The sequence below is a fragment of the Macaca thibetana genome, chromosome 8 (assembly GCF_024542745.1).
Source record: "Macaca thibetana thibetana isolate TM-01 chromosome 8, ASM2454274v1, whole genome shotgun sequence".
In the NCBI taxonomy this organism is placed as follows: domain Eukaryota; kingdom Metazoa; phylum Chordata; class Mammalia; order Primates; family Cercopithecidae; genus Macaca; species Macaca thibetana.
The window spans coordinates 77,312,193-77,326,301 of record NC_065585.1 but is presented as its reverse complement, the minus strand read 5'-3'; the positions used below and the strand labels follow the sequence as shown (position 1 = coordinate 77,326,301).

At 42.8% G+C, this 14,109-nt stretch overlaps 1 protein-coding gene across 5 annotated transcripts in view; it reads right to left on the bottom strand.

Moving 5' to 3' along the window:
• ARFGEF1 (ADP ribosylation factor guanine nucleotide exchange factor 1) overlaps window positions 1-13,631 on the bottom strand; it is a 147,220-nt gene extending 133,589 nt beyond the window's left edge. For 3 of the 5 annotated variants that reach the window (XM_050802008.1, XM_050802009.1, XM_050802007.1), the window contains exon 1: window positions 12,166-13,631. In XM_050802008.1, the coding sequence (XP_050657965.1) occupies window positions 12,166-12,289 (124 nt within the window). In that variant the 5' untranslated portion in view covers window positions 12,290-13,631. Of the gene's footprint in view, window positions 1-9,233; window positions 12,009-12,165 lie in introns of those variants that run through there. The other 2 variants (XM_050802011.1, XM_050802010.1) reach the window with 2 other exon arrangements.
• Window positions 13,632-14,109: the final 478 nt, after the last annotated feature.

Here is a 14,109-nt window from a genome sequence, read left to right as displayed (position 1 = left end):
TTGTTTATTTGCACCTAACACAGGTATATTAAGTATGGCAACCTTGCCTTAAGGAACAGTCATGAATGACCACACTCTAACCCAACAATCAAAACCTTAAGAGTTTATTTTAAACAGTTCTGCATATATAACAAACACTAACCAAATTCTGCAAGGGATTAGTTAAAAAAAAAAAAAATCTGTGTAGCAAAACTTAAATGTAACATGTCCCCAAACTCAAAAATATTTAAACAAATGACACACTGTTAAAATGCTAGGTAGGAAGACAACATAGATATATAGAAAATGCACATGAAATATTGACTAGATAACAGAAAATCATGACAGTAACACAGTAATTATATTTACATACTTACAGATGAAGTCACTGAGATTTACAACTAGTTATTTTCAGATAAAGTCTTATTGGTAATTTCACAAAACGATATTTTAATAAGATTTTGTTCTTATATCAATTCTTAAAATGATTTGAAATATTACAAAATATTAATATAAAAAGCAAATGAGAGTAGTTTTAAAGGGTTAGGCATAGAAGCACAATAAAAGCTAGCCTATCCCGAATCCCTGGGAGGTGTTACAGGGCACATTAAATTTCCAAATAGCTTAAATTACTGACACTTTACTTTAAAATTAAATCTTAGAAGATACATACACACTGCCGGGCGCGGTGGCTCACGCCTGTAATCCCAGCACTTTGGGAGGCCGAGGCGGGCGGATCACAAGGTCAGGAGATCGAGACCACGGTGAAACCCCGTCTCTACTAAAAATACAAAAAATTAGCCGGGCGCGGTTGTGGGCGCCTGTAGTCCCAGCTACTCAGGAGGCTGAGGCAGGAGAATGGCGTGAACCCGGGAGGCGGAGCTTCCAGTGAGCCGAGATCGCGCCACTGCACTCCAGCCTGGGCGACAGAGCGAGACTCCGTCTCAAAAAAAAAAAAAAAAAAAAAAAAAAAAAAAAGAAGATACATACACACAAATTTGTCTGACTTCTTAAGCAGAAAAGAGAATTAAAATTATATTGTACACGACAGATTTGAGGATCCCATGATGAACACATGAACATTCACCCTGGAGATTCACTGAAATGTACACAGCAATATTTTCCTGTATTGCTGTTATTTCTATGTCTATTCAGTGTATGGCCCTTTTTCTCTTCTTGACAGTGCCTTTCTTTCCACAGTCGCCCTTCTTTTCCTTTTTGTATTGTTACTTACAAACATATAGTACTGTGATTAAGGGTGCAGGACAGGATTGCCACATTAGGCCAAAAAGCAGAGCGCAACACAACTCCCAAGATGACTATGTAGGCTCTAAGGTCGTATTCCAACTCTGCCAAACACAAACTCATTTTCTTCATTTGCAAAATGCAGGTAACAATAGAACCTAAGCATATAGGGTTATTCTGAGGACTAACTGAGATGAAGTCAATGAAGTATTCAACTGGCACAGAACCTGGCATACACTAAACACTCAATAAATGTTAGCTATTCTTTTTCCCCCTATGAATGCCTTAAAAATTAAATAGTTTTTTTTTTTCTTTTTTTGAGACATAGTCTCACTCTGTTGCCAGGCTGGAGTGCAGTGGCGCAATCTCGGCTTCACCGCAACCTCCACCTCCCGGGATCAAGTGATTCTCCTGCCTCAGCCATCCGAGCAGCTGGGACTATAGGCATACACCACCAAGGCCAGCCAATTTTTGTATTTTTCGTAGAGACAGCGTTTCACCATGTTGGCCAGGATGGTCTCGATCTCTTGACCTCATGATCCACCCACCTCAGCCACCCAAAGTGCTGACACTACAAGCACGAGCCACCATGGCAGGCTTTTTTTTCTTTCTTTTTTTTTTTTTGAAACAGAGTCTCACTCTGTCACCCAGGCTAGAGTGCAGTGGTGTGATCACAGCTCACTGCAGCCTCAACCTCCCGGGCCACCTCATCCTCCCAAGTAGCTGGTGCACACCACCACACCCAGTAATTTTTTTTTTTTTTTTTTTTTAGTATTTTTTTGTAGACACAGGGTTTAGCCATGTTACCCAGGTTTGTATCAAAATCCTGGGCTCAAGTGATCTCCCTGCCTTGGCCTCCTTAAGTGCTGGGATTACAGGTGTGAGCCACCACATCTGGCTGCTCAATTTTTTGAAGAATATGCTTGTCCATGTCCATGCTCCTGTGTATGTGTGTGGAGAATGAAGTCTGGGAAAAATACAGGTTGAGCATTCCTAATCTGAAATATTCCAAAATCTGAAACTTTTTGAGAACTGACATGAAGCCAGAAGTGAAAAAAATTCCAAATCTGATCTCATGTGATGGGTCACAGTCAAAAGACAGTCAAAATTTTGTTTCAGCCAGGCACGGTGGCTCACACCTGTAATCCCAGCACTTTGGGAGGCCGATGCGGGCGGATCACGAGGTCAGGAGATGGAGACCATCCTGGCAAACACAGTGAAACCCTGTTTCTACTAAAAATACAAAAAAAATTAGCCAGGCGTGGTGGCAGGCGCCTGTAGTCCCAGCTTCTCGGGAGGCTGAGGCAGGCGAATGGCGTGAACCGGGAGGCGGCGGAGCTTGCAGTGAAGGGAGATCAAGCCACTGCACTCCAGCCTGGACGACAGAGCGAGACTCCATCTCAAAACAAACAAACAAACAAACAATTTTGTTTCACGCACAAAATTAAGAACAGTGCATAAGACCAGGCGCAGTGGCTCATGCCTGTAATCCCAGCACTGTGGGAGGCCAAGGCCAGTGGATCAACTGAGGTCAGAGTTTGAAACCAGAGTGGCCAACATGGCAAATCCCCTCTCTACCAAAAATACAAAATTAGCTGAGCATGGTGGTGCATGCCTGTAATCCCAGTTACTTGGGAGGCTGAGACAGGAGAATCACTTGAACCTGGGAAGTGGAAGTTGCAGTGAGCTGAGATCGCACCATTGCACTCAAGCCTGAGCAACAAGAGCTAAACTCCATCTCCAAAAAAAAAAAAAAAAAAAAAAACAGTGCATAGAATTACCTTTGGATTACGTTTATAAGGTGTATGTGAAACATAAGTGAATTCTGTGTTTAGACTTCAATCTCATCCCCAAGATATTTCATTATGTATATGCAAATATTCCAAAATCCAAAAAAACCCAAAATTGAAAACATTTTTGATCCCAAGCATTTCCGATATTTAATCTGTACTTCAAAAAGTTAACAGTGTTTCAATGAAGTAACACTTCATTATAACAACTAGGATGGTTAAAAATAAAAAGGCAGTAACAAATATTGGTGAGAATTTGGAGAAACGGGAAGCCTCATACACTGCCGGTGGGTATGTAAGATGGTGCAGGCACTTTGGAAAAGAATTTAGCAGTTTCTTAAAAAGTTTCTTGAAAAGTTAAACATAAATTTATCATGCGGCCCACCAATTCCCTTCCCAGTTTGTCTACCTAGAAGAAATAAAAGTTTATGTCCACACAAAGACTTACACACAAATATTAGTGGCAGTATTATTCATTCAACCCAAATATCCATCAACTGGTCAATGGATAAGCAAAATATAGGATATCTAAACAATGGAATGCTTTTCATCAATAAAAGGAAATGAAGTGTGGATACAAACTTCATGAATGAACCTCAAAAACATACCGAAAGAAACCAGACACTAACGACCACCTGTGTATAACTGCATTTCATGAAATGTCCAGAAAATGCAACTCTAAAAACAGAAAATAGATTACTGAATGCCTGAAGCTAGGGATGACAACAAGGGCACTACGGATCTTACTGAAGTAATGGAAATGTTCTAAAACTGGATTTAATGCTGATGGCTGCGTAATTCAGTAAATTTACCAAAAATCATTCCACTCAAAAAAAGTAAATACTATAGTATGTAAATCATTCATCAGAAAGTTGTTTTTCAAAAAGTTAACAGTGGTTATCTCCAGCTAAGAGTATTACGGTAAAAATGTTTTTTTTTTTTTTGAGACAGAGTCTTACTCTGTCGCCCAGGCTGGAGTGCAGTGGAGCAATCTCTGCTCACTGCAAGCTGTGCCTCTCGGGTTCACATCATTCTCCTGCCTCAGCCTCCCAAGTAGCTGGGACTACAGGCGCCCATCACCACACCTGGCTCATTTTTTGTATTTTTAGTAGAGACAGGGTTTCACTGTGTTAGCCAGGATGGTCTCAATCTCCTGACCTCATGATCCACCCACCTCGGCCTCCCAAAGTGCTGGGATTACAGGCGTGAGCCACTGCGCCCAGCCCTGTATCACAGTAAATTTTTATTGTTGTACTTGCACTTTTGAAAATGATTTGAAGGATTCGTTTATAAAAAATACCAAATTCCCAAACTTACTGGAATTATAAAAGTATACAGACTAAAAGTCATAGAGATTCTCTTCTATATAAAGTACTTGGCCTTCATGATATGTACTTTGCTTCTATTTTTATTATTTCATTTCTTAGCAAAGTTCTGACAAATGAGGATTGTTAAACAGCTGATTAAATGAAGCCTCAGTGCACACATTTTTGTTAAGAAAAATTAATAGCCTCACATGGAGTTTCCTAAAGACACTGCCAGTGGTAATATGAAATATTTTAAAGATTTTTTCTTTTTTTTTTTTTTTGAGACAGAGTCTCACACTGTTGTCCTGGCTGGAGTGCAGTGGCACCATCTTGGCTCACTGCAACCTCTGCCTTCCAGGTTCAAGCCATTCTCCTGCCTCAGCCTCCTAAGTAGCTGGGATTATAGTCGCCCACCACCACCACGCCCAGCTAACTTTTTGTATTTTTAGTAGAGACAGAGTTTCACTATGTTGGCCAGGCTGGTCTCGAATGCCTGACCTCATGATCCACCCGCCTCAGCCTCCCAAAGTGCTGGGATTACAGGCGTGAGCCACCGCACCCAGCCATTTTAAAGATTTTCAAAGACTTTTCTGAATGAAAAGATAACATAGGTTATAAACAAATTTAGTTATATGTTAATAAACAAATTTAGTTATATCAAGTCTAAGCAAAACAAAATAATCAAAAGTAGAACACAAAACTTTTTAAATACTTTTGAATACCTGAGCTCAGACCTTTTAAGAAGCTTTTCAAGAGCCTCTACTTATGACACACTAAAGCCTCAGAATAACTGCTTTCTAGATTCATGAAACAATCAGAGACGAGCCAAAGACAGGATTGTATTGTGTAAACATACATATAGTAGACTCTATAAGTGGAAAGTTGAATAAGAAATCAAAATGGGTCTGAAAAGTTAGGATAAAAAGGGAACTTGCATTCATTTCCTAAGGCTGCCTTAACAAATTACCATAAATTTGGTGGCTTAAAACAACAGAAATTTCCTCTCATAGTTCTGGTGGCCCAAAATCTAAAATCAAGGTCGCAGCAGAGCTATGCTACATCCAAAGGCTCCAGGGAAGAATCCCTCCTCTTTCTTACAAGGACACCATTCACTGGATTTAGGGCCCACCTAATAAGACCCTAAGTTGAGGATCTCAATTTCACCTCAAGGTCTTTCACTAATTACATCCACAAAGTTCCTATTCCAGGAAAAGAACCAGACAAGTGAAAGGCTCATTTCTTTGGTAAAAAACCTCCCTGCAAAAAACCTGACAAGACAGGCTGGGCGTGATGGCTCACGCCTGTAATCCCAGCACTTTGGGAAGCCAGGCGGGCAGATCACGAGGTCAGGAGATCGAGACCATCCTGGCTAACACAGTGAAACCCCGTTTCTACTAAAAATACAAAAAAAAAAAATCAGCCGGGCGTGGTGGCGCTACTGGAGAGGCTGAGAGGCAGGAGAATAGCATGAACTCAGGAGGCGGAGCTTGCAGTGAGCCAGGATCGCGCCACTACACTCCAGCCTGGGTGACAGAGCGTGACTCCGTCTCAAAAAAAAAAATCGACAAAACAAAATTGAAATTATTTTGTGTTATTCTCAGTACAAAATATCCTATCATCAGAAAACTCTATCATTAAAACATTTTAAATACATATAAAAGGCAGGATGAAAATATTTTACTATATAAAAACCTATTTCCCAAAGGCTTTTTCTATCCTAGTGTTCCCCATTGAGGTGAATGCCATCTTCCCTACCCTGAAGCTCTGGTTACAAGACTGGATGCCATCCCCTCTGTCAACCAACCCATCAGCAAATCCTGTGGATTCCAAAATATATTCTAACTGCACACAATTATCACTCTTTCCACTACCACCAACCTAGTCTAAGTCCCCATGGTCTCTGGCCACAGTGAGCCTTTAAAAATATAAACATGCTGTCACTAAAATCCCAAATCTGCCCTCCCCGTCCTATCTTTCCCCCTCTCTCTCCCAGCCACACAAGCCTCCTTGCATCCTGAAACACACCAAGCACACAACCATCTTGCTGTTTCCCCTGTTTCTATTTCATTTAGTCTGAAAGACTAAATCCCTCACTTTTGTCACTTCTCTGCTCAAATGTCATCTCACAGATAGGACTTTCCTGACAACTCTAACTAAATCAGCACTCCCACCCTTTTCCCTTTAACCTTCTGAACTCTTTCTTCTGATGATATAAGGTCGTTACTATCACCCTCACCCTACTAGAATGTGTGTTCTATGAAAGCATGTTTGGTTCACTGCTGTATACCCAGCACATAAGAGGAGTTCAACAAATACCTGATTGAAATATATACCTAGTTTGGAATGACAACAATAACTTACTCAAGTATATTTTTCCCTTTTCAAATATCCTTCCTCCATTATGTGAGGAATATTATGACAAATATTTCCCCAAATGATTTCCCATTCACAATTTTCTCTCTTAGTTAAACCTTAACAGGAGATACAAATGAGTTACCTGCCCCTAGATGGGGTGGGAAAGAAAGCTAGTCAGCAAATAGTCCTCTGATGTCGATATTTCTCCTGCTCCTTATTTCATACTTGCTTCTCCTTCCCACACTATCAACACATCTACTGCTTTCCCCAAACCTGTGTTTACAGAAACACAGGTTTGTGTACTGGTTTCCCCAAACCTCTCTGGAAGATGGTTTCACCAGTAGTTAGGGTTATTGTACTTGCCCTTCTTTCCCCAGTGTACCAAAGTAAGTTCCAAGGAACAACATATCCTACAGGAGTTAACTGAGTTAGCAGACAATGAAAAAGGATCACAGGCTGGGCGCGGTGGCTCAAGCCTGTAATCCCAGCACTTTGGGAGGCCGAGACGGGCGGATCACGAGGTCAGGAGATCGAGACCATCCTGGCTAACACGGTGAAACCCCGTCTCTACTAAAAAAATACAAAAAACTAGCCGGGCGAGGTGGCGGGCGCCTGTGGTCCCAGCTACTCGGGAGGCTGAGGCAGGAGAATGGCGTGAACCCAGGAGGCGGAGCTTGCAGTGAGCTGAGATCCGGCCACTGCACTCCAGCCTGGGCGACAGAGCGAGACTCCGTCTCAAAAAAAACCAAAAAAACCAAAGAAAAAGGATCACATACATTCAGGAAAATCTTCATTAAACAAAATTCAGCAGGTGTCTTTCTTGGAGGACTTTTCAGAATCTTAACTACGTTCATGTGCATTATAAATTTCCCAAATGGAAACAGATTATACACTGTAATCCAAACTTATTTTTTCAACCCAAACTTATTTTCTTCAAAGAGCTTCTCTAAGAACTTGTAGTCTACAACATTTATTTTATTCAACACTATTCTGGAGCAAATGTCCTAAAAACAAATCTGAAATGTGAAAGAAAAGAACAAATGCAAATAGGATCAATCTTTCAGTTATGTCATTAATTATAGTCTTCTACCCATCTCAAAAATTCAGGTAGCTTGGCTTACTGAAAACACTTTTTACTTTAGATATCAAAGAAGGCTTAAACAGAGATTTGTTAATGGATTTAAATTATAATTAAGGTGTTCACTGATGTTTAAAATATTTTAAACTAAGGTATTCACAGGATATTGTTTGGGGATAAATCATTTTTTTCATAAATGGTGAAGAGTGATGAAAATTAACAGTTACCAAAAGTAGCATAAACGCAGAGCCCAAAGCATTCAGGTAATTTCCCCTCCACCCACATATCTTTTTTATAACACCACCAACAAAAATAAGGGTGGGATTAAAGGGGCAGAAGGAAGCAAGTTCTGAAAAGTTTGAGTCTCAATATTATATTTCAGGATGAAACTATAATTATAGGTAATAGACTCTTATATAAGAAAACTAAGTCAACAGGATCACTTTATAATATGAACAATATAAATTCATACCCTGTCTGATGCAAAAATTACTTCCCTAACAATTCTGTCTCCATTATTTTCCCATATACCTCCTGGGAACCCACCCTAGTCACTGCCAGTATATGCCTCCCCTTTCCCTTTAAAACCTTCTTCTGGTCAGCTCTTCACCTCTTCCACTCTTATTTTGTATCAGTGCCAGTTTCCAAACTTGAACTCTTTCATCCTAATATTTGCAGAGTATCTTCATAGATATTCGATGTTAGAAAGCGTAAGTTGAACTAGTCACAATCCTAACATAAAAGAAACTCCTGAAACTTAGAGGCCTTACTGGAATAAGTGCCAACTGCACCCTCCCTAGCAGATAAACAATGCTACCTTCAAGCCCAATCCCACAACAATCCTAAATTCTTTGAAACTAAAAATAGCTCAGCTGTTGTCTCATCTGCCAGCAGATGGCCAGACTATTTTTAAGTCAGGATTCTCGAGAGCAGGAATGGATCAGGCTAAGCTAGGGCAGCCTAGACTCCCTCTCTCTGCAGAGAGCTGTAGTAGGGCAGGTACCAAAAGAGGGCAACCTGGAGCTGTTCCTGGACCTGTGGCCTTCACACCAGTTTTAACTGTTGGGGGGGGGGGGGCGGGGATTATTTCTTTTTTAACCATTCTTTACTTCAAAATAAAGTTTGACATAAGAAAATCTGAAAAACGTTTTACATTAACTCTGCATCCCTTTAAAAGTTTATTTTTCTTTCTGTGAAGATAAAAGTTCCTTGATATAGTGTCTTTGAGAATGGATTCTGTTTTAATGAAGTAAAATCTCCCCAACCTAGATGCTGTTTCATAAGTTATACTTTTTTGCAAAAAAAGTTTTAAGAATACACGATAAGCTGTAATTTCATGAGTACAGTTTACAGAAAATCCATCTATAATTGGCCATGTTAAAAGGTAGCTGAATTAATTTTGAATGGCAATACTCTGAAATCTACTCACATGCCAATACAATGATTTTCAAACAAAAAAGGATTAAAAGTCTGACATACTATGTATTTTCCTGTTTACTGTCCATCTCCCTTCAGCTGTATGCTCAATAAATATCTGGGGAAAGAAGGAAGACAGACATGTGGGTATTTAGAAGGGTTATAACACCACCCACAAAATGACCTCTGTATCTCCACCATCCAACACCCACCCACTCACAATCTATAGACACGAGAGGACTAAATCAGGCCTTTTCAGTTTGCTTTCCCATCCTGCTTGATGCCCACACAGATTACCAACAGACCAAAGTGGGCCTGGCCCAGGTCTCACTAGTGAAGTGGAGAAGATAAGTCTCAAATGGTTTTCAAGGACAATATATTTGTGGGCATACCATCTTCCTGCAAGACATACTTTACAAAATGAGTTATCCCTCCCAATTTATGTTTGGGTGGTGATGTAGATAGACTGCAAGGGAAGAAACAAAGTTCACCAGGGATTAGCTACCATGAGATTACTGAGATTTTGCTTTGTCGGAGGCTAAATGTAACTTTGTGAAATGTGGGAAAAAATGCCTTATACATCTCAAGTAAATAAAGTACTGTGATGCCTAGCCCCTCCCTGGATAGTCACATTCCTCATAACAAGCTTCTACTGAGTATACAGAAGGGACAAAAAAGTAAAAACTGGCAAAATCTGGAATAGACAACCCTGCTACAGTTGGCACACATATCAAGTAATCCCTACCTCCAGAAATGGCAAGGACCATTTAGAGCCCTACATAGGCCCTCTAAAGATGATGCTCATGAGTGGTAGGGAATACCCAATGCATGAGTTAACAGGACAGTGCAATCACATTCATGGCACATTAGAGGAGATGTGACCATACAATCATTAAGTTCAATACCCTAATTTTACAGAAAACTTAAGGCCCAGGGACTTGCTAAATACAACGACGTAACACAACTGGGATTTAAATATAGGATCTCTGACTCTCATTCCAGTAGGCTCTCCATTAAAATATGCTTATTTATGTTACCATTTTGGAGAAGGAAAATATATACATACACACAACACACTCCATTTCTTCAGTTTGATACTTACAATTTAATGTATTAAAAATATGTTGTAACATGAAAAATCTGAATTATAAAAAATTAAGGCCAGGAGAGGTAGCTCACACCTATAAACCCAGCACTTTGGGAGGCTAAGGTGGGAGGTCTCTTGAGCCCAGACTTGGAGACCAACCTGGGCAATATAGAGAGACCACCATCTCCACCCAAAAAAAAAAAAAAATTAGCCAGGTGTGGCGGTGTGCCTGAAGCCCCAATTACTTGGGAGGCTGAGGCAGGAGGAATGCCTGATCCTAGGAGTTTGAGGTGGCAGTAAGCCCTGATTGTGCCACTGTGCTTCAGTCTGGGTGACAAAGCAAGCCCCTGTCTCAACAAACAAAAATTTTAAACTTTAATTTGAATCTCTCTAAAGTTCTTTCATCTTCAAGTAATTTATAAACCTACATATAACAATTATTTTAAAAATTCTAAAATCACTTTCTCCCCAGTCCCACCCCAATTTAATTATTCCTTTCAGGATCTAGATATAAATACAGTTTCTGCCACTAGACAACGGTCTTCTCATACACGGGGAACAGTCTTTTGTTACCAACAAAAATAACAAAATGCAAACTTCAAGTCGATGAATAAGGTGAAAAAATAAACTTAAGCCCCTTATACTACACACTCAAATTTTTTAAGATGAAATTTCTTTGACGTTTTCCATATTACCAATTTTAACGATCTAGGGGAAAAAAAACTACGGTATATCACAGCAAATTAAATAGTAGTCTTCTACTTATTTTGATAATTAAAAACTAATTTTAAGTTGTCTTGACTCCTTAACTTTAGCATACTTTATTGTGGATTTTCTCCCTTTCAAGAAGGCTTTTTTCCAAAGCCTATTTAGCAAGCTTCCTTTTCTTGCCAATTTGACTTAGTGTATTTCCAGTGCTATAAAGTGTAAGCATTAGGAATGCATCTTTGTGTTAAATGGTCTCTCAAACGATTTCATCTTTGATGGATGCAATAGATCTAACAATGTTCCCCCTTTAACTATTCCTTATCTGCCTAACCTCATAGGTAGGAGGTATTGTTTAGATTTTCCCTGCTGCGGGCTTCATTACACTAGATCTCTTCCATCTGAACTATAAATCACAATTCAAGCTTGAGAGCAGCTGCCACTGTCCAGACATGTGGCTAGTGGGTGTCATTGTCTTTTTCATTTTCCTCATTTCAAACCCTCCCTTCCCTTGTCACCTAAAGCCATTTTATCTAAAGGTTCTTTGCTTCCCTGCTTTCACGCCGCCACCCCCACCCCTTAACCACTGGACTTGTTCTTCCAGGTCAGCCCAGTCAGATACAATATTACTCTATGTTTTTCCTGTGGCAGAGGCGGAGAGATGTCAGAACCGGCTGCACCTCTTGTGAACCCCTTCTCAAGACTGTCAACAAGGAAACAACTTCAGCAGCCTATCTCCCCAAAGTACCTCGCTAAACGAAAAAGTTATTGATAATTATGATATAGAACATTTCCCACGCCCAATCTTGACATACCGGCCCCACCTCAATTTCCAAGCTAATAAACAACAGCTCATCTTCTGCTTCATCACAAAGGGTGGTATCCAGTCCGCACCTCACGGACCACCAACAAAATCCTCACTCTCAAGTCGATCCCTCGAACCCAGGTGCCTCGCGATCCTATGCCCGGCCGAGTTTCCCAAGCCCAGCTCACCGCCCTTCCTCCTCTACCCTGCCTCTGCCCCACATCCAGCCGAGTTCCTATCAACTCCAGACAGGGAGCAGAAGGCTCCGCGAGGGCTCCCCGAGGTCAGAAGCGCGGGCCTCGGGCAAGCCTCGGGCGACCCCAGCCCCCCACGGGCGCCCCCCTTGTCCCCCCGCCCCACAACAAGCACCCCATCCCCCGGGCCTCCTCCCCACTCACCTAACGCCACCTCGCAAGCTTTGCGCAGCTGGGAGTGATGCGCCTTCTTCACTTCCTTGTCGGCCAGTATCTTCTCCAGGGCCCGGGTCAGGAACATGTTCTTCGTCTTCTTCCCCTCATACATGGACGCAGAGAAGGAGGCGGCGGCTCGTCCGACCCGCGGCTCCCAGCGGCTGGAGGGGAGGAGGAGGAGAAGAAGGAAGAGAAGAGAGAAAGGAGAGGGGGTGGAGGTGGGGGAGTGGAGGCGTGGAGGGCAGCGGCAGGATCAGGAAGGGGCGGGCGAGCGAGACTAGCCGCGGTGCCGCCGAGGAGCGTCGAGGTCCTCGCCGCGCCCGAGAAGCCGTACCTCTAGGGCCGCGCCCGTCGGGCCTCAGCTTCTCCCGGCCCGGGGGTCGCGTCCCGGCCGCCCCTCTCACTCGTCCCTCCGGCCCTGGCGGCGGTAACGGAGCCCGGCCTGGGCGGCTGTCTGCCGGGAACTGAGGGACTAGGTGGCGGCGGCTCTCACAGGCACCGCGAGAGGAGGGCTACCCTGGCTACTGTGGGGATTAGCACCCGCCGCGGCCGCGAACTGGCCTCCATCACCGCCGACCTGCCCCGGCCGCCATGTTGGGAGGAAACGACGCGTCACGCAGCGGCCGAACGGCTGCAGAGGAGGAAGCGGCGGCGGCGGCGGCGGCGGCGGCGGCGCTGCCTGCCCAGAGCTACCGCGGCGCCGGGAGGCTGGGGGCGGAGGGCGGCGCGGAAGGAGCGGGCCGAGCCGCAGCGCTACGGCGGCCCGGCGGGGCCTCCAGCGTTCGCCTGCAGGGCGGCGTGGGGCGTGGCGGGCCTCTGGTGGCGCCGCGCCCAGCACTTCGGGCTCTTGGCTGCGGCCGAGCTGCGGGACCGGAGATCCCCCCCACTCGGCACCCCTGCTCCTGCCGAATGAACAGGACTTCTGGCTACTCTGCATCGGCTCCTCTAACTTTCTGATGGGGGTGCAATCCTTTGCATTCCGGGGGTCACAGGAACACCCGCATCGCCCGTTCTCAGCCACACTGGGTCTCTGCGTGCATCACTGGACTCTAAAATTTCCTCCTTCCCCGGTGCACGGAACTGCTATCCAGGACTGTGCTCTCCGACTACCTCAGGGAGGATTCTGTTTTGGGAAAAGTAAGCCAAAACCTATGATAAGGGTTGGAAAATGTTTCACTTTTTTCTCTCTCTGTCGGATGAATCGGTCAACTCTAGACTTCAGGTCCCTTCTGAATCGACTCAGTTAAGGTGAATGGTTGTGAATGAGGTCCCGTAGAGCCCTGTGTTTCTGTGCCTTTAATACTAAGATTTAGTCCAGGACATGTAAACAAGTTTAGAATGGAAAAGCTTTAAGTGCAAACAGATTAACACACGTGACCATGTGTTTGCATTAGTCTGAGTGTAGAACTCAAATTTCTGCAATATTTAATTTCTACAGTTTCCTTCTGAGCAGAAAAAGAATACCATAAAAATATATGCAAACATTTTATATGGTGATCTAGGGTCACGTCTCCGAGTTCTAAGCTACTGTGGCTCCATCCACACAGGTTCCCTAGTATTTAGTATGCATCTGTCACTGTTCATTGCTTAACTGTAGGCTTGTCCTAACGCAACCATCCAAACCTAAGGAAGGAGAAACTTAAAGTGACTGTGAACTTAGTGAAGTGACCGGATTTGAGAAGGCTAAAACCCAGAGGAAATGAAATGGAAAACTTGAAGGTGACAAATTAAAGTGGAAAAATAGATTAATTTTTTTAAACTTTATTGTCCTGAGAAACATCTATAAATTAATTAATTTTATTTTAGAGACTATCTCTAGATTACTGGAAATAAAGGATTCATTATACTCTTAGATCAGGTATAATACTGATTTCTGTGTATATGTTAATAAACTTTTTTAGAACAAGTTCTATTTCTTTTATTTTTTTCTTC